The following is a 21,649-nucleotide window of genomic DNA, read 5'->3' as shown; positions in this document are numbered from 1 at the left end:
CCATCTCTAAAGTCTAAACTATGTAATGGAAATTTGTGAAGAATGTAAGGTATCAGGGGAGGAATTAACAGTCTAGCAATAATGTATTCTTTCAATTAGAATAAGAGCTCATCAAGCTAAACTAACCAAGATTTTATATGTCGGCCCAATTATATATATTTTATTGGGCTTTGGGCTTGTAGTTCAAGCCCAAAAAGCATTTCATGCTAATTCATCTTAAGGCCCATAAGCTTCACCAATTTTTTATTTTTGTGTATGAACATAATTTTTTGGCCCTTACTTGATCTGATCTCATACACTAGACTATAATAATAATAATAATCTATCAACCGATTGACAAAAAAGAAAAGGGGAAAAAATCACAGGCAATTATATTTTAAACAATGTATCTTTCCTGTTTAAATAAAAGTCTATTACGCCCTTATTTATCTTTTATTCTCTTTTTATCAACCAAATCCCATTATCTCCTTTCTTTAATCAGTTATACTCAGCAAAATTCCACTATCTTTATTAACATACTAACCTTTAATCAATCAAATTTCAAATTTCACTATTTTATAATTTCTATTTACCTTTCTAAAACTTGTACTTAAACAAAGACAAATGAGACTCTATTAGTAACGGAATAAGTAAGATGATTGCTTTATTGAAAACGAGCCTAAGCTAATATCCATAAATCCGAACCCAAATTCGTTTAACATCACATGATTTAATTGGTGTGAGTTTGATTACTAAGAACAGCATCTCTGTAATTCTGCTCAAAATATGCTCCTCGTACATAATATATGACCTAAAAAAGCCTAAAAACGAAGAAATGCACGGACTGAACATGAGTTTGAGGTGGTGTATAAGTTACAAAAGAGTCATGTTTGTAAGAGTGTAATTCTCACGTTTTACCAGAAATAAATGGGATTCATTTGATGGAAATTTGGATGCATGTATATTGTATAGTGCTATCACATGTTATTGTCAAGCATAAGGACGAGTTAAGTGGGAGCACCACTCACATGCAATGCCTTTTCACTCTTGAATGTGACACCTTAAATTTAATTTGTCCAATCTAACCTTAATTACTATAACTATTAGTAAATTGTTGGTTTATTTATGTGAATACACAATTACACACGTATGATTTAGATGATAAGGACTAGCTAGGGAGGAAATTTTATATGGATTATGTGATTGATCATATAATGTACATACGTAGGTTGATCATTTAGTTAGATTTGTCATGCAATTCGGAAAAATTAGTTGTTGTAATGGCTACTAATAACTAAATGTTGAAGTTGATAATCAATAAGGAGTATTGATTAGTTTGTACTTGATAAAAATGATAATTAAATTGTATCTTTATATCATATGGAGTAGTTACATTATTTTAAAAAATAAAAATAAATTTCTATGTTAAGCATTAATTATTCTAATTAATTGGATCGACCTACTCATATTTAGTCTTGAATGACTATGTAATTTCAGCCATACCATAGTCTGTGAAGTATTTAAACTAAAGTTAGTTTTTTTTTTTTTTTTTTTTTTTTTAATTTTATTTTAAAGTTTTGGTGTTTAGAGAGTCACAAAGACAGATTGATGAGAATCGATCTCAATATCTTTTTGAACTAGAATGGGAGCTCTAATTATTTGAAATATCCTTACTAAAGTTAGTTATTCAAATTAAATCATAAAATCCCCCCTTATATAATATAAGTTGCATACTATAATCGTCTCATATAATTATATTACTCACATTGTTGTATTTGTATCTATTCTAGGTAGACTTGTGTTGTGCCCTCAAGAGAATTTTTTTTTTTTTTAAAAAGTGGTAATAGAATTTGTTTAATAATTTAGAGGGGCCAATCCAAAGAAAAATAGGGTGAAATTCCAAATATAAATGAACATATATCAACATTCAACCGTCGTATTGTCCTTTTTAATTTATTTATGCAACTTCACGTGACCTTCTACATCATACGAATATCATGGTCTGTGAACTTTGATTCTAATGGTGTTTTTTTTTTTTTTTTTTTTTTTTTTGAAACCTTTTTATTTTTATTTATTATTATTATTTTTTTGAAACCTTTTTTTTTTTTTTTAGAATATTATCATTTTAGGCGGTTATAATTATTGTATTTTATAGGAAAAAATAGATCCTCCTGACCCCATTTAAATTGGAGGTATATATAGGTTAAAAATTATTTGAGCCAATCAAGCCAAGTATTGAGTCGTATAGTTTATCCAAACCTCTATTATATGGGCCTCCTACATATTATTAACCGAATCCAAAGCTCCCTAATTTTACCCAAAAAATTGAAAACAGTCTTATTTTGTAGTCATTAGTGAAATGGTGGTGTATGAGATGTCTTACTAGCATGATAATCAATCACGCTTTAACCACGAGTTCATGACCGTACTATGACTATGGGCATACTACATGCTGCCCCCTTTCCTTACTAACCCATATTCTTAGATTAGTTAATTATGTGGATAATTTTTCGTCTCTCACTTTTACATTTTCTCTAGAGTCATATAATGACTAGTTCATTAACGATTCACTATTAGCCTTAACTTGCTTTTCCCTAATGCATTATGACCCCCAAAATATCAGCCTTCTTACAACCCGACCTGTTTCACACAATAACTATATGTAATCAGATACCGCATAAAGCTATCCCTCAATTAGCGAATATATCCTATCCTCCCTCAATTTTTCTAAATTCTCCCCTTGCTTATTGTCATCAACCAAAACAACACACCACATAAATATACTATATATAGAATTATATATTATGGTCATATATAGTATGCTCCACAAATTAAAAAGTTAATGTCAAACACTATATGTAAGTGTAACAATGGCCATGTGCTAACTTTCAAAAGAAACAACTATTAACACCAAAAGATTGTGAATTTATGATGCATGCGTCCAAATTTCATGCAAAAATTCAATCACAATCTTTACTTCTTTTTGACTTTAACCCAACATTAGTGATTTTAACGCGTTTCTTCTTCACTTTTTGGCAAACATTCTCATGAAAGTTCAGCTGTGAATATATATAATTGATTATTATATCAATTACCTTACCAAAATTTTAATTATAATGTTTCTTAATTATACTTAGGACTATAAAAAGGATGGGGGCCATTGTTTGAATTGCTTTTTTTTTTTTTTTTTTTTTTCCTTTTTCTTAGCTACCTATAATTATTGATTTTTAACTGAAAAGCTGGTGAATTCTTTTAGCTTTTCATAGATTATCTTGATTAGTGTTAGCCCGATCCTAGAAAAATACTATGAGTAGAAGCTGTAGAACTAATCATGAATTGTTTTGTGTTGGACTGTTGGAGTACGATTTTTCTTAACGTGTAAGTATGTAGTTATGTACTCTTTATAAATGATCAACTAATTTAATTGATTAAAGTATTGAGGGTGATTGAGTATAAAACACATATTTAGACCTCAACCATCAGTTTAAGTTTTTTTATTGAGATGGTCCTCTAATATGACTTTAAAAGTCACGGATCAAATCTCATCCACTCCTCTCTTTTAAGTTGAATATTATGCGTTGGGTATGAAAAGGACCCATGCTAGCTGCATACACACTTCAAACCCAAAAGACTATCATGTTAAGGGGTATAATAGAGTATAAAACATGTTCCGAGTCTCAACCATCAATTTAAGATTTTGGTTGAGTTGAACCTATAACATAATAATGGTATATAAGATTTGTCAAATTAAATCTACATTATTTGTGGGGTCTAATGGTCCATGCTACATTCACACTTAAGGATTTTATGTGAGAGGCGTGATTGCGTGAGATAAAGCCAATCACAGGCTTCAGTTATTATCTTAAACTTTTAGATGAGTTGATTCTTTGATCTGATATAAAACACAGGCAGAAGCTAGCTAAGTTGTTCTAATCTAACTTAATCTTTATTGTTTTGATTTGATTTAATGTGATATTGCATAGTTCATCAATTAAGGTAAAAAGAAAAATTCAATCACTTACATTTTTGGTCATCAATAAATCATTGCATAAAATTGATAAAAAGTACTTGTATAGTTTGTTTCTATATATGATCATAGTGATAGCTGTCAAAGCTGGAAAAATGGTCCAATTTCATCATTTTTTCTCCTCTCGCCCGATTTGCTCATATTATAGCTACATAATTTTCATACATACAAACTAGTAAAATTTGATTGCCTAGATTATACCAACATTGCCCCACCACAGCATCTACATGGTTTATTGAGGAGTGAGTTGGATTCATCATGTATGATTAAATTTTGTTCTAATCCCTGTAATCCTCTAGTAGTTCAAATAAAAGTTTAAAACCACGTCATTTTTACAAAAATTATACAAACAATGGGAAAATTTGTCAATTGCAACAGTTGATGCTTAAATTATACAAATTGCATTCATTTGAAGAAAATTATAAATTACAGCCCAAAAGTATAAATTGTTTGTGTCAAAAAATCTTATTACCAAAGCAAAGTCCATTATGTAAACAAGAGCAAATTCAAGTATTATTATTTGACTAATGGCTAATTTTCATTCTACACTCGGGTGTTAGCTACAAGCAGTGACCATAACATTCGCAACAACAAAAATAAACACAAAAAGGAGACCCCTCCATGTTCGATTTTTCTGTCTGGCGCGTTTTTTTAATTACTCCTATCTTTAAAGTCTATAATTAAAAACCCTAACTACCATCTTTCTCTCCCTCTCTCTTACTTCACTCTCACTCACTCTTACTTCCACTCACCTCCACTGAATCATTCTGCCTTCTTTCAACCAATAGTATCACCAAATTTCTGGGTTTTTATCTACCAACATAAATAACAACTGGGTACATTTAGTTTTTATCTAATTATTCCATTTTTTGCAATTTCTGGGTCTGATTCCTTTCTTTGGATTAATGTGAGTAAAAAGATCTTATCTTTTTCTATCTCCTGTACTTGTTTTATCTACATTTTTGTGGGGTTTGCTTGTGGTTTTAGTGGAGTACTGTTGATTGTGAATGTATAATTTTTCTAGAGTCGTAAAAGGACAATGATGTAGACGGGATTAAATCCTCAACCCGAATGTGAATGTGGATGTGAAGGGTGTTTTGGATTCCTTTCTTGAATGTGTGTGTTACATTGGGCTGCATTTTATAAACTTACAAAGAAAAGAAAGCAGGCAACTTTCCCTTTTTGTAATACCCACTTTTGCTTTAATTTTAATTTGTTTAATTCTTTGAGTGTAAATTTTGTAGACTTAATTATCTAGATCTTGTGTAAAATCTGATTGTCAGAATCTGTGTAAGTGTATGATTGATGTAATTATATCTTACTAATTTTTTAGTTGATAAATGAATATTTTTATCTTGCCATAAAATTTGTTTATGTTTATGTAAGGTATAAGTTTCAAGTTGAGTGTTGCTTTACTACTCTTTCAGTGTAGTGTACTGAGATTTGAGTGATTTCTTGAATAGATAAAGGGGATGTGCTGCTGATCAACTTTGATGGCTACTGTGAAAATGAAGGGCATTTCAATTGGATTTTTAGTGGTAGTGTTGATTGCCCATTTTGCTTTCCTAAAGGCAGAGATTTACATAGTGACACTTGAGGAAGATCCTGTAGTGAGTTACCGAGGAGGTGTGAACGGTTTCGAAGCCACTGCTTCTGAGACTGATGAGAAGATTGATGTTACTAGGTAAATTTGCTCATTTGATTCTGGTGAATTTGTCAATTGCTATGATGTAGCCTGTAGGTTTAAGGTTTATGAAAATGTATGTTATGTTATCTTGACCTATGGTGAAGGCATAAAGCTAGGGTGTTTGTCCATTGTATGATTGTATTTGCCTGTTTGTTAGAGAATTTTCTCTTGTATTATTGGCTGAAATGTCATGTAGTACACTTCAGATTAAATGAAGCTTTTAGTGAATACACATGATGGATTGGTGGTGATTATATTAGTATTGTAATTCGACCAATTATACTGCTTTGGTATTTTGAAGTAATAAGTATATTAGAGTACAACAAAGGACATGTTCCTCGGTGAGGCCCAACGATCCAATGTTGAAGGATTTCTAATAATTACTAGGTCACCTCGAAAATGAGTTTTTTGGGGAATTTGAGTGAGATTTAGGAAGCCATTTAAAGATGGATTGCTTTAGTGCAGAATTAAACCTAAACAAAACCAAAAGAAGACACATAAACCTTGGACAAATATCTCTCTCCAAGCATCTAGGCTTGAGCTTCATTCACTCACCATCTATCTTCTATAGTTCTATTACAAGCTTAGATATTGACTACTGAGGCTAATTTAAGAGAGGAAGTACACATTATAATCTTAAGGTTTAGGTTGATTGTAACCAGGTGCAGTACATGTGTGATACCCGGGGGTTGGGGGGGGGGGTGGGATGTTAAACTTAATAGCAACAGGTTTTTACTGACATGCTGGAGGGACGTGTTAGGTCAACATAGGCAATCATGTTGAGTTTCTGGCAGCATACCAAGTGCTTTTGGTTGGCAAAAAGACTCAGGTCATGGAGATCATGGAGATAATGAAGTGATGAATAAATATTTTTGCTTAGTCAATTGACACTTATCCACTTATAGGATTAAGGCTTTGATTGATTGATTGAATTGACACTTATGAAAAAATGTTCTCAGTAATGTTACATGACTTTCTTGCTGTCAATCATGAACGTTGATTATGCCATTATGTTCTTAGTATGATAATTTTATATACTATATAGGTCACAGCATTGAAGGTTTACTTGCATTTTTTGTTTCTTGGGTTTATTTCAGCGAGGCTGTCATATCATATGCTCGCCACTTAGAAAAAAGACATGATATGCTTCTTGGGTTGCTGTTCAAAGGTGGTACTTACACCAAATTATACAGCTATCGGCACCTTATTAATGGTTTTGCAGTTCATACATCACCTGAGCAGGTGAAACTTTATGTTTTGTTTAATATGAAGTATTTGGATGCTAGTTCATGTTCGTTTTTTTCTTACTTATGCAACCATAACTTTTAGTAGGTAGAAACCCTTAGAAGAGCCCCTGGTGTGAAATCAGTAGAAAGAGATTGGAAGGTGAAGAGGCTTACAACACATACACCAGAGTTTCTGGGACTCCCAACTGAGGTATGGCCAACTGGAGGTGGCCACGACAAGGCAGGAGAAGACATTGTAATCGGATTTGTGGACTCAGGAATATTTCCTTCACATCCAAGCTTTGCAGCACATGATTCAGAACGATATGGACCTGTTCCTAAGTATACAGGAAAATGTGAAGTTGATCCTACTACAAAGAAGAGTTTCTGTAATGGCAAGATTATTGGTGCTCAGCATTTTGCAAAAGCTGCAATAGCAGCTGGAGCATTCAATCCTTCTGTTGATCATGCTTCTCCTCTTGATGGTGATGGACATGGAAGGTCAGAACCATATACTTAGTTGGGCTCCTTATTGCTAGCTTATTTTGATTCAAAGTAATCGGATGGGAAATAAAGATAAGGAAAACACATGAAATGTATACCTTTGCAGAGCTAAGTTATATTGTTTATACATGAATTGGTATTAAAGGGAAGGAGGTGACAAGAAATTCATCTGTATAAGTTTTTTACTTTTCTTTCCTTCCAAAACAGCAGATTTTGGTTGAAGCCTGAAAAGAATGTGAAAATCTTAATCTTCTCTCCATTTTCTGTAAGACCTTCATCAGTTAATCATTAGTAAACCGAACTAAGCAATTGTTTCTATTCCTACCATTCAAATCAAACAATCCTCCCTCATTTCTTCATGTCTTTTTTAAGCACCTTTAAAAATCAAACAAGATGTTAGTCATCAGAACATTTAATTTTATTGAAAGTTGCTGTATATCAGAGTTGTTTACATATTTTCTTATATATTAATTCTGCAGATTTAAGGAGATTGCATCTTTTGTTTAATCGCCCTTCTATTGTCCATTAAATTCAATTTGGAAATTGGTTTTGATAGAATTTATGTCTGTGAACTCTATATTCATGCAGCCACACAGCTTCTATTGCTGCTGGAAACAATGGTGTTCCTGTCAGAATGCATAGATATGAATTTGGAAAAGCAAGTGGCATGGCTCCTCGTGCCAGGTAAGAATCACAGACCTTTCCGCTTATGGCTGGCTGTTACATTCTACTGGAATTGAGGAACATAACATTTTCTATATTGCTGCAGAATTGCTGTTTATAAGGCGCTTTACCCACTTTTTGGAGGATTTGTTGCAGATGTGATGGCTGCAATCGACCATGTAAATAACATTATTTTTGAACATTTTGCTGATATAGAATTGGTTTTGCACATACACGGTCAATATTGTGGGTTTGCCAGAGTCTTTCAGTTTGAGTGGTTATAATTTCTCCCTGGGTTTTGGATGAAGTTCGATGAGACTTCTGCAGTATCAAATGAGGGGCATGTGCTTGTGTGTTTGTTGAAATTAGATAGTATAAATGTACTGTCCAGGACACCAAGGCTCTGTTCTCCTTTACTCGTCGAAATATTCAACAAAAATAAGTAAAGCAATGAGTCTGGGTAAAGCAAAAGTTCAGCAAAAATAAGCCAAGTTCGCCTTTTTTTTTTAAAATAACAAGAACCTTAATACATAGTACTTCATCCATTCTTTAAAAAATGCAACATGTCCCTTTTAAAAGTTTCATATCTATTGCCATGATTCTTTATTTACTCATGATTTCTCACTATCTCATCCTCATCACAAATGTCCTCCAGTCCCTCTAGTTATTTATCTCAATCCCTCTTCTCATCACATGGGTTCCTAAAATATTGTCCCTTACATTTTGCAATTATAAAATAATAGAGGAAGTATAGATTTTTTTACATGTTTAGGGGGTGTTCCTTTTATGTGTTGTTGATAGAGGAAGAATAGGAGCAAATATTAGTTACTTGTGATCTGTTCTTTTCACAAAAAAAAAAAAAGAAAAAAAAGAAAAAAAAAAAGTCTGGAAGTTGAATTGATTCTGTTGGCTGCATCAAGATGTCTTTAAACTCATTACTTAAAGCTATGTAATTGATTTTGTTTTTAATTATTATTCTTGAACTCACATTTGATATCTCACAGGCTGTTCAAGATGGTGTTGATATCATAAATCTTTCAGTTGGGCCAAATAGTCCGCCAGCAGCAACAAAAACAACCTTTCTAAATCCTTTTGATGCTGCTCTTCTTTCAGCTGTTAAGGCAGGCATCTTTGTTGCTCAGGCAGCTGGAAATGGGGGTCCTTTTCCTAAGACTGTTTTGTCTTACAGTCCATGGATAACATCTGTTGCAGCTGCAATTGATGATCGAAGATATAAAAATCACTTTTTCTTGGGAAATGGAAAAGTTCTGGCTGGAATAGGACTTTCACGTAAGTTTTATGCCTACCCTTCCTTTTATATACTACTTCCGTTTCATATTATGTGCAACAAAGGCCTTGACACGGACACCTAGACAAAATTTATTTGTGAGTGTAAAATGGAGGGAGTAAGATATAGATGCATGTGATGATGCAAAATGGATTTTATTAAGATGTATAAATCCTCTATATACCATTTTTTTTTTCCTTCTCCTTGATCTGAAGTCTGTACTCATGTCAATCTGATGCAAGTATTTTTGTCCCCTTGCAGCTGCCACTCATTTCAACAGATCTTACACCCTTGTTTCGGCAAATGATGCATTGCTAGATACATCTGTTACAAGATTCAGTCCTTCAGATTGTCAGAGGCCTGAAGTTCTGAACAGAAAATTGGTGGAGGGAAAGATTCTGCTTTGTGGCTATTCTTTCAATTTTGTTGTTGGTAGTGCATCAATCAAGAGAGTTTCTGAGACAGCCAAGAGCCTTGGTGCTGCTGGTTTTGTACTTGCTGTGGAAAGCGTTACTCCTGGGACAAAGTTTGATCCTGTCCCTAGCAGTATACCTGGCATTGTTGTGACTGACGTCAGCAAGTCTCTGGTAACCTTCCTGAGATTTTTTTCCATCCATTATGTGAACGAGTCTTTAGTAGAAATGGCATTTAGTCGATTTAGACAATTATGCTAATTTCATTTGGCTATTGGATAGTGGATATTTTTACAAAAATCCTAGTAAACTTTTTGGGTATAAATTGTTTTCTTTTGTTTTAATAACAATATAAAGGCAAGAATATTCTTCTTTTTTTTTTTTTTACTAGAAAACTTGTTGACACTTTCTAGTTGAATTCTTGTGCTAGATGTGGCAATTATCTAATACTTGTACAATTATGCATTACAAATTACAATAGTCTTTAGTTTCTGCAAGCTGTGGTGAATTTTGACTTCCAAAGTCTACAAGATGTTAATGCAATGCATTCTAATTTCTGAACCTCTGTTGTTCAGGATCTCATAGATTATTATAATGTCTCTACTCCACGGGATTGGACTGGACGAGTAAAGAGCTTTGAAGCAAAAGGTCATATTGGAAATGGGTTAAAGGCTACTCTTCACAAATCGGCCCCACAGGTGGCATTATTTTCTGCAAGGGGTCCCAACATAAAAGACTACAGCTTCCGAGATGCAGATCTTTTGAAGCCTGACATTTTGGCTCCTGGAGCTCTCATATGGGGAGCTTGGTCTCCAAGTGGTACTGACGAACCCAACTATGCAGGTATGACTCAATTTTACGACTAAGTTCAATTAAGGGCTAATTTTCTCATCTGATGGAAGTTGGAAGCATCCAAGGTTCCGAATTTCTTGATTCTGAACTGAAGTATAGAACCAACTTAATATACTAAGTACTACCTCCGGTTCATATTACTTGCAACAAAGGGGGTTTTATTTGTGAGACATAAAATATTCATTTGTTGCGAGTAATAATAACCGGAGGTAGTATAATGCTACTATCGTTCAACCTCCCCCTCCCAGAATGTAAGGCACAAAAACACTACACATGCACATACAACTATACAAGTAAGCAATGAAGGTGCATTAAATATTGAACTCGATACCTAAAAATTCCTCAACGCAAAAACTTGTTAAATTAAGGAATATTGGTTGGTGGAGAATTGTTTACAGGCTAATTTTACTCTCCTAACAGGGGAAGCATTTGCAATGATTTCTGGAACAAGTATGGCTGCTCCACATATTGCTGGGATTGCTGCTCTCATAAAGCAGAAGCACCCTACCTGGAGCCCGGCAGCTATTAAGTCAGCTTTGATGACTACAACAACAACAATCAATAGAGCTGGGGTACCACTTCAAGCTCAGCAGTACACTGGATCGTCTGAGGAGATGACCTTGGTACCAGCAACACCATTCGATTATGGAAGTGGGCATGTAGATCCCCGAGCAGCTCTAGATCCAGGACTAATTTTTGATGCAGGTTTGTGCTTATGTTATCTTTCTAAAGCATGCTTTTTGTCATTGTTCATGTTAATTTTTTCTAAAGTTGTACATTTGGTTTGTGGTTTCGGTTTCTCTTGCCCCTCAGTGGCTTTCTCATTCTGCTTAATACTTTGCATACTAATTTTTTGATATTAATACTCTTTGCTTTATTGATCACTTGTCAATCTTCATGTCAATTCACAGGTTATTCAGATTACTTGGGGTTCTTATGTACCACACCAGGAATCAACCCTCATGAAATAAGGAACTTCACAAAATCACCTTGTAATTTTACCATGGGCCATCCATCGAATCTCAACTCACCGTCAATAGCAATCTCACACCTTGTCAGGACCCAAACTGTCACAAGAACTGTGACTAACGTTGCTGAGGAAGAAACATACAAAATCTCAGCTAGGATGGGACCATCAATTGCCATTGAGGTAAACCCTCCTGCCATGACTTTACTTCCAGGGGCATCTCGTAAATTTTCAGTGTCTTTGACTGTACGTTCAGTGACTGGATCCTACACCTTTGGCCAAGTTGTCTTAAAAGGAAGCCGAGGGCACAAGGTTAGTATTCCAGTAGTAGCTATGGGTTTCAAGCGATAGGTTAGGGATGCTTGTCATTATAGCGTGAACTTATAACTTACGGTATTCTTTATGACTTGGTAATAAGCGAGAAGACAAGGTGTTTTGAGAATGCTATATATGAATATCGGAGAGGTTTTATAGGTGGGAAACTCACTCGTTTTCTTCCTAGGTGAAGTATTTTTTTTACTTCTTTTTGGTGGCTAATTTTTGTTGTAATATGCTGTTGTATTAGTCTTTAGGTTAATCATAGTATAGATTCAGCTTGACCTCTTCTTCTGGTCGTTTTCGGTGTAAAGAAGATAGTGAAGCAGTGGAAATGGGGGGGGAAAGAGAAGGCAAGAGGGAAAAAAAAAAGTATTGTAAGTTACATGATCAGTTGTAAAATTATGAATATTTTGAGTATTTAAAACATAATTTAAAGCTTCCATAATAAACAGGGCTTTAATTGTATGTATACATGCATGTTAATACTACCCCCCTATAACAGTTTTACAGTTGTTTCATTCATTAGCTTTTCTTTGGTTTGTTTACTTTGTAGTTTAGTAATACTGTAGTAATTAAACTGAGAGTGAGACGAATTTAACAAGTTCAAAATGACCGTGTTTATATTTATGTATAGTGTACATAACCAAAATTGGTCAAAGTTGATGATATGAAAAGAATCATAAATCAATGTGGAACAACTAAAAAGAACGGAACAATTGCTCCAGAATAAATTTGTTAAACAGACGCGATTTATTCTTTTTGATCTCTTTCTCTCTGATTTGTTTCACATTATGCTATGCTCTTAATATAACAAGTAAATGAGAAAAGTAAGGACATTGGAAGCTCACAAGTAAGGATTCCACCCATGGTTACTTCCTGGATAGGCAAGAAAGTGAATAAATACTTCGTATAACTAGTGTTTTCTCACCACTTAGTACAAATTCATAACTATAAAACTCTTCATCAATGTAACATATTGATTAGCTAGTTATTTCTCGTCACGGCGTTAATTTTTATTGATTTACCAATGCGTGTGTTATTAACAAGTTTTCAAATTGAATATTTCGAAGTAATATGTGATTACTTTGAGAAAAAAATAAATAAAATAAAAATAAAACTCTGTAATGAGATCATTTTGTCGTAAAAGTCCTATTCTATTATTAATTTAGACACAAAAACTTGATCAATGGAATATTCGATATTCAGCTTCAGCAGAGGATCTTGACACTAATAGGTTGCTTCTTAGAGAGCCAAGAGATTAATTTTTTCTCAAGAAAAGTGCATAAACTATGGTGGTTGGTTGACTATCAAAGTAACTAGTAAGCAATTACGATAGCACATTAGCACGCTACAAGTACTTGGTAAAATTAAAGAATTGGCCATGATTTAGTGCCCCTACAAATACCTCAATATTCTTTTCAGTATGATGGTCCAGTGAGTAGTATGGGGAGCATACACAGATTCCGACATCATTTTAACTGATTAAAACTTATTTTAATTGAAATACATAGATACATAGTACGTAGTATATCATTCTAAACCATCTATATGTTTTGTAATTTTAAAGAAATCAACGTTAAATTACTCAACTTATATTCAATTTCATTATACGCATATGAAGTTGAGGGTTAATATAATAGTGACACCGCTCCCTACCTCATATCCCAGATCTAGTATTTGAATCTTATCATGGGACTTGTTTGAGAGATTTTCTTTATCCTCTCTTCTTACCATAGAAAAAGCATTCAATTTCATTTTTAAAATCAATTTTATTTTATTTTATTATTATTATTTTTTTTTTTCAAAAAGCATCTAATTAGCAAAATTCACCCAAAAAAGAAAGATACAGCAATTATCATTCACAATCAATAAAAAATGGAAATAAAATCAAATAAAGTATCCATTTATACTACATTAGCACGAAATATCAAATAATATTGCAATATGAACATCCATAAAAATCTTTACACATAATTTCTAAAGAAACTTTATAACTTTTCAAAAAGTGTGATGTGAACATATCTATTTATTTATTTTAAAAATACATATTCCCTTAAAGAACGGCTTAGACACAATAATATAAATAAGATCCACATGAAATAATCCTTTTTTTTTTTTTTTTTTTTTTTTGAGGAAATGAAATAATCCTACTTATTACTCCTAATCTCCTCTCTCTTTCTCTCTCTATTATATATACACAACAATTCGTGCAACAACTCCACCTCCAATAATTTTCACTACCAAAAAAAGCCAACAAAATTACATTAAAATATTAATCTTGCTTATTAATATTAATAATAATAATAATACACCCTCCTTAATTAATTAACGCCTCAAAGCTCTTCATTTCTCCAGTTTTTCCTCGTTCATCTTTCCTCATGGTACGTCTCTTTCTAACTTCTTGCTTTAATTATTATTTGCGCATATATTTGTATGTATTAATGTATAATATCATATGATATAAGTCTACAAGTTTTTATGTTTTGTTTCCTTTGATTTTTATGGTAATGATCTTGGTTGTTGTTCAATTTTTTTTTTGATCGTGCAATAAGTTATTCCTATCGCCTTTAAAGTCATTGTATTTCATTCCAAATGATGTTCATTCACATTATTGTTCGTCTAATTTTCTTTTTTTATAAATCGAATATAATAGAATAGAATAGGACAGTGTTCTTGATACGTAAAAATAAAAAAATATTTTTTAAGGGTTCGAGAATATGATGTGCTAACTGAATTTTGGAGGGAGGTCAAAAGAAACTTTGTTAAGAAAGCTTCAACCAATCATATTGATTTGATTAATTTGAAAGAATAATTTAGATCAAATTGATTTTAGGAGGAACGCGGTTTGTACTTTTCGAACTCAATTTTTTAATTTGTAATGTCTTAATAATAGACACTTATAATAATATGAATACATTATATTAGAAGCTATTATAGAAATACTAATCATTCAACCGTCCACTATCATGAAATTCATGGTACATTAAAATTTTGAAAGTAGGTAATGTAATAGCGTGATACTTCTTACATATCATTTGTTTTATTGAGATTTTATTGAATTTGTTTGAGAGATTATAGACTTTAAAATTACAAAAAGACTTGCGTGGACCTGGTCCACAATAATATTATTGTGGACCCGAGGTCTATACACACACAACTGACATTATATTAAACATAGTGACCATTATTTTTAATATAGTAACCTTTATTAAAACTACTACAACGTTTAATAATATTGTGAACTTGAAATACGACGCTATTACCCTAATTTTAGCATAGTGGCCTTTATTATTCATATTGATCAGTATATAAAATATTTCATTACAAAAATAACCATTTAGGCCTATATATTACCAAAATGATTTTTATTTCAACATAGTGACCTTTTTTAAAATTATAGTGACCCTTTTTTGTTAATAAAACAACCATACTTTCTCTAATGTTAGTGGTCCACAATAAATTAGTGTGAACCAGGTCCATTTAAGAATTTGTATTAAAATTAGGCAGATTTTTTTCGACTATAATCTAAATTTTTTAAAAACAAAAAAGATTGGTTTGTACTAAATTTTTATAGGGGCATTGGCATAACTATTTTGGAATTGTTAGAATTATAATCTTATAAACTAATTAAGTTATTAGTGATAGTCCTGTATTATCGATGATTTATGATTGGCTTAGGTTGAAATTGCAAGGTATATATATCTTCAAAGGAAAAACAATGAATATTAAATTCAAATCATAACTGAAATAAAATACGGAGTATTACGGAGTATATTATTGATGAATGATGATAACTAATTGGATGAATGCGATAAATTTTTTCCATATGCAAATAAGTAATTAATTACCTTTTAGTGCGTTTCTGGCCGCACCATGCGACAAGGTGCCAAATCAGCAAATGACAAAGTAACCCCCAGACAAAGTAACCCCAAGACAAAAGTAACCCCTGACTGACTTAGTAACCCTTCACCAAGTAACTCCTGACCGACCTAGTAACCCCTGACTGATCTAGTAACCCCTGACCTAGTAACCCCTAACCGACCTAGTAACCCCCAACCTAGTAACCCCTAATAACCCCTAACCGACCTAGTAACCCCTAGTAACCCCTAACTGACCTAGTAACCCCTGAACTAGTAACCTCTAACCGACCTAGTAACCCCTGACCTAGTAACCCCTAGTACGTAACCCCCGACCTAGTAACCCCCGACCTAGTAACCCCAAGTAACCCCTAACCGACCTAGTAACCCCTTGTAACCCCTGACCGCCGACCTAGTAACCCCTGACCAGATCTAGTAACCCCTTACCCACAACCAACAAAAAACTACCACCAACAACCACCACCAACGAACCACTACCAACCTAAATCACCAACGAAACTAGATCTAGAACCTTGAATCACGAAACCACCACTACCCACCCACAAAACCACCACTATCCACGAAAACAATTTGTTCATCGTTCTTCAATTAAACAAAAAATTAAGTAATTAAATTGAACAACTTACAAGTTATATAATCAAAATCTTAAGCAAATAAGCTTGAATTCAACATTAATTTCGTAGAACATAAATCTCCAATAGAAAACCATTAATGAAGTTTGAAGAAATTTGGGCTAAAAAGATAACACCATTAATGAAGTTTGAAGAAAAAAGAGGAGAGAGAAATAAAATTGGGGGAAAAAGGAGATGTTGCGACGAAGAGGTCGAGTGTCACCGGAAAGTATGAACGTCGACAAGGTATTGCTGTAGAAAATGGTGATGGAAGAAGAAAAGAGGAGAGAGAAGAAGTTTTTTTTTTTTTTTAAAAAAAATATATGGTTGGCCGCACCGTACGGCTGGTGCGGCCAACCGTATATGAAACTTTGTGATTACCTTTCTTTGATTATTTCTAAATAATGCAAATTACATTCCTTTTTAGTTCGTTTGAGTATAATAATGTCACATTTTTAATTTATTTTGGTAATCTTTTATTGTGTTCACACAACTTTGTTAAGTGCATTCATGCATTCAACTACTTTAAATCACTCTCTTATAAAAAAAAAAAAAAAAAAAAAAAAAACTACTTTAAATCACTCATCAACATAAACGTGTCATTATTTAGTTGCAACTGCAAATGTACGCAATGAATCACCCCACCGAGTGTTCCAAACTCACTCTAGTGATGAATTGATGATGCTCAACTTCTAGCCAAAACGAGCCCACTTTCTTTGTAAAAAAAATTAGAGGGGTCGGGATTTTAATCTTCCATCTCTTACTTAAAACTAATTAGTTACAACAATTTATCGGGGGTTGGGCTTTAAATGGTCCCGGTAAAAGGACCACCTTTGCATTAGCGAATGAGTAGTTGTAGATGTCAACTAATTTAATTAGTAAAATACGAAATGGTGGTACCTAAAGTTTAATTCTGAAGTAAAATCTACTCTTGTCTACATCACAACTTTGTGGCTCTATACGACTATATGCCAAACACAATTACTATGTTTGTTGAATGAAGTTTCATGAATATGATGCCTAGTGTAACTATACGACTGAAATTATTTTTGCTGAACTTAAATTAATTTTATTGCAATGAAATTATGTAAAGTATGAAAGTGCATTTATTAAACTTAATTGTACATCTTAATACTTCGTATGTTAGTTATATGCATGTTAGTCAAAGATCAAACTTATTACTATATAGATTTAAAGTTTGGCATCAAGGTTATAACTACACGTTGAATTATGTATGTAAAGGTCCAAGAAGTGAAGAATGAAAACAAGAGGGAGGTCACTTTGACATATCCACTCTCCCTAGATGGAAATTCCAAGAATGATTACAAGCCTCCCAATGTTCTTCAAATGGTTTTTAGTCTACTCAATAATGTTAGACCTGGAGCTGATCTTACTCGTTTTCAGGTACATATAACATTAGAAGTTCTATTGATTGAATTTTAATTAGAGATATAATAATGTTCAAAGTTTAGAACATGTTTTCATTGAATTAAAATTCAGTGTCCCAATACCAAAATTTATAACTAAAACAGTATAATTATAGTATAATGTGTGTGTGTGTGTGTTTTGCAGCTACCTCCATTGTTTAACTTACCAAAATCACACCTACAATGCTATGGAGAATCAGTGTATTGTGTGAACAAGGACATGTTAAGCAAATGTGCCAACGGAGAGACCGCCGTTGATCGGATGATCTCCGTCGTCGCGTGGAGCATCTCAACCATTCGTCCGTTGATGTTCGGGGTTGCCCCTTACAACCCTATTCTTGGTGAGACTCATCATGCGTCTAGAGGCACACTAAACGTCCTACTTGAACAAGTATGATTCATATCTATTTAAACTTTTTTGTTATACTACGTATTAATATTAGTGTGTTGGAAGTTGTTTAATGACATAATATAAAGCAAAACTACTACTACTACTATTTTTTTTCTGAATCCGTCAATGCTTGGTCAAATGTACAATTTTTGAAACTTCAATAATAACAAATGAATTTATAAGACATGAAAATGATGAAATTATATAAAATTTGGATCTCCATTTCAAAAGAATAAAATAATTAAATTTATACTCGGTATTTATTTATTTATATTTATTTGTAGGTTTCTCACCACCCACCAGTATCAGCATTGCATGCAACTGATGAGACGAACGGTGTAGAACTCATTTGGTGCCAACATGCTGTTCCCAAGTTTCAGGGTATTGATTTTATATCCTAAATTTCCATTTAAAAATTATGATAAAAATTGTTTGCTTCATAATATATTACTACGAATTAACCTTTAAACACTATTTAACTAACTAATATCCCATGCTAAAAAATATAAGATGAAGAGAACACAACCTCAACTGTACCCCTTAGCAAATATATCCCCTATGCATCCCCAAATATTTTAATGAGCTTTCTCGGACACATACCCTATAGGATTATAAAACTGAACACATAGAAATCATGAACATAAAATTTTGACAATACGGAGTAGCATTTAAGCACATACTTAATTGGTTTTTTGATTGAATACTCGATATTTGAATGTTTTTGAACTTAAAGGCTTATCTATGATCAGGATGCATATCATGATCTCGAGTCCATAATATAATTGCTTGAGGTATTGGTAGTATGATACTATGATGGATAACAAATGAATAATGATAGGCCCAAAATAATGGTTTACATAACCACTGATGTTGGGCCATTTAAGTAATGGGCCACTGATTGGTTAAAGTTCTTATCATAAAATTAGCTACTCGTAATAAATAACATAATTAGGTTTTTTTTTTTTTTTTTTTTTTTTAATATATATATTTTTGTTTTCAGTCTGATTTTTAATTTATTTTTTTTGAAGGAACTACCATAGAAACAGTGGTGCATGGGAGAAGGAAGCTAAATCTTGTAAATAGGGGAGAATGTTATGTGATGAATGCTCCAAAATTGTTGATAAGATTATTGCCAAAGCTTGGAGTTGATTGGGTAGGAAATGTTAGAATCAAGTGCCAAGAAACTAGTCTTGAAGCTGAATTATCCTTCAAAAGTGGTACATTTTTAGGTTTTGGAGGCAGCAGATCCGTTAAAGGAAAGATCATCGATTCATCTACTTTCAAGACATTATATGAAATTCATGGCCAATGGGACAGGTAATTGCGTTATTTTCAAGAATTCCTTGTTCAAAATTACATCAAATAATTTTGTTATAATATGGGATTAGGTACATATTGACCGGGTGTGACCTTTTATGAAGTTATTGGTAGGCCGAGTGACCTAGTCATATATCTAGCATGTTGCATGTGTCACGGAATTCTAATTTCAATATTTATACATTTTCAGGATTGTAAATATAACGGACACCATAGATGGAAAAACTAAAGTCCTATATGATGCCAGAGAAGTTCTTTCTGCACTTCCCGCCTTAACCCTAAAGGATCCAGAGGTACTCATATTCCAACGAATTTCTTAATGTTGTATTAGCTCTAAACTCTTTTCTCATTTTGTTTTCTTAATTTTAATTTAAGATATTAATGATTTAGCATATAAATTTTCAGGGAGTGTGGCAAAGTGAATCAGGGGTAGTATGGGGAGAAGTGAGTAAAGGAATTCTAAGCAAAGAGTGGGACAAAGCAAGAGAAGCAAAGAGAACAGTTGAGGAGAGAGAAAGAGAACTCTTAAAACAAAGGAAATCAATGGGTGAAGATTGGTTTCCAAAGCATTTTGATTTATCTTATTCCCCTGAATTTGGTTGGGAATGCACTCCTAAAGAAAAGACCATTCCACCTGCTCCTATTACTTTCCCAATTTAATTTAACTTTTTTTAAAATTTTTTTTTGGATAATGTTAATGATTAATTGTAATGGTAATTTAGTTTAATTACTCAAGTACTGTATAAATATGTTAGAGCTAGTGTAAGTTTAAAAGACAAATTGAATAAAATTAGAGTTGAAGTGGATGCATGTATCCATTAGCCCTTTTTCTATGACATATATTAGACTTATATATGGGAAATACTCTAGGTTTTATTGGGAGATCAATTAGATCACACTCTAAAACCATTCGGTATTTAAGACTACTTATATTATTTTCTTTGTAAGAGAAGCTCTTGAATCCTCCATCTTTAAATGTACTCTTATTTGATCAAACCACGTAAATCCTTGTATTTATTTGTTTATTTACCTTATAATGAATTACTTTCTCTTATTTTCATTTGATAAATTCTAAGGATTCACTAGGAGATCTGTCCCAACCACTATATAAAGATTTATTTACTAGGAGATCGAGGCACTGATAAATGATAGTACTTTGATATACAAAGTAGTTAGTGATAGAAAAAATAAATCGATCCCGAGCTACAACGTACCAGATAGAGGGGTAGTTTATATATTACAAAAATCCTCGATGATTGGTCTCCTCCTAACCAATACAAACTTCTGAACAAGAATTGAATGAAGGAAATGGGCAATGTGTCATGTGTGAATCACATTAGTTTCTTCTATGATTGATGGAGTTATTGCTAGTACAACCATGAACTACTTTGCATTTCTCAAAACCATTAAATTAAGGCAACATTAACATTCAAGCATTGCTTATTTGATGAGTAGCTAGTTTTGTACTTCTTTCTATCTCACCTCATCATATCGATCGATCATAATATAATGGTATGTAACTCTCTCACTCTCTACTTTTATGTGTTTTTTTGTATTAGTCAAAAAATGAGCTAGTGCAATGATTTAGGGACAAAGTGTACATCCGAGGAGATTATTTATAGCTTTGATGCATGCTTTGTTATCGTGTTCAAACCTTCTAAATTCAAGGTTGATGGAAAATCATATATAATAAAAATGTTTCGATTTTTAGTATACAAGCAAGTATAGATTTTTACATACGGTGTACTATAAGTTTTAAAGTTATGTAAGTATTTTTCAAAGGTTGAGGTGATGTGGTGGCATCATATCTCACATTCTCACCTATGTGTAGCCTAGTCCAAGATTTTCGAGTTTTTCAGAATTTCACGTTGTTACTCATGAGATAGAGCATAAAGGTGATCAAAGTTAGCCTAGCTAGAAAAGCGGTCGAGTTTAAGCAAAATTTTACTATCAAAATAAATTACACTATTAAAATAAGTTATAATAGGAGTAACGTTTAATACAAATATAGATAAATGAAAATTAACTGAATAGAATGCTCCAATAACACTATTGTCATCGGCTACACTTATTAGGAGCACGTTGCACAAACAGTCATTTG

The 21,649-nt window shown here is 32.8% G+C and overlaps 2 protein-coding genes across 5 annotated transcripts; both read left to right on the top strand.

Annotated features, from left to right (window-relative positions):
- The first annotated feature begins 4,692 nt into the window (after positions 1-4,692).
- Positions 4,693-12,393, top strand: LOC145635510 (subtilisin-like protease SBT2.5). 4 transcript variants are annotated; one of them, XM_081686804.1, is made up of 11 exons: positions 4,693-4,913; positions 5,470-5,690; positions 6,791-6,935; positions 7,026-7,420; positions 8,012-8,107; positions 8,193-8,265; positions 9,091-9,376; positions 9,636-9,961; positions 10,363-10,630; positions 11,060-11,344; positions 11,551-12,393. In XM_081686804.1, the coding sequence occupies exons 2-11, from the start codon at positions 5,500-5,502 to the stop codon at positions 11,955-11,957; spliced, it is 2,472 nt and encodes an 823-aa protein (XP_081542930.1). In that variant the 5' UTR covers positions 4,693-4,913; positions 5,470-5,499; the 3' UTR covers positions 11,958-12,393. The 4 variants fall into 4 exon arrangements, with proteins under 4 accessions (XP_081542930.1, XP_081542933.1, XP_081542932.1 ...); XM_081686807.1 differs by having other exon boundaries at positions 4,695-4,842; XM_081686806.1 differs by lacking the exon at positions 4,693-4,913 and adding an exon at positions 5,045-5,190.
- Positions 12,394-14,067: 1,674 nt separating this feature from the next.
- Positions 14,068-20,422, top strand: LOC145634193 (oxysterol-binding protein-related protein 4C-like). The gene is made up of 7 exons (XM_081685612.1): positions 14,068-14,305; positions 17,656-17,817; positions 17,986-18,231; positions 18,516-18,612; positions 19,260-19,548; positions 19,739-19,841; positions 19,954-20,422. The coding sequence occupies exons 1-7, from the start codon at positions 14,303-14,305 to the stop codon at positions 20,206-20,208; spliced, it is 1,155 nt and encodes a 384-aa protein (XP_081541738.1). The 5' UTR covers positions 14,068-14,302; the 3' UTR covers positions 20,209-20,422.
- The last annotated feature ends 1,227 nt before the right edge of the window (positions 20,423-21,649 follow it).

This window comes from Chenopodium album, chromosome 6, assembly GCF_948465745.1.
Source record: "Chenopodium album chromosome 6, dcCheAlbu1.1, whole genome shotgun sequence".
Lineage (NCBI taxonomy): Eukaryota > Viridiplantae > Streptophyta > Magnoliopsida > Caryophyllales > Amaranthaceae > Chenopodium > Chenopodium album.
Note: the sequence above shows the minus strand (reverse complement) of the source record. Positions and strands in the feature narration are given on the sequence as shown.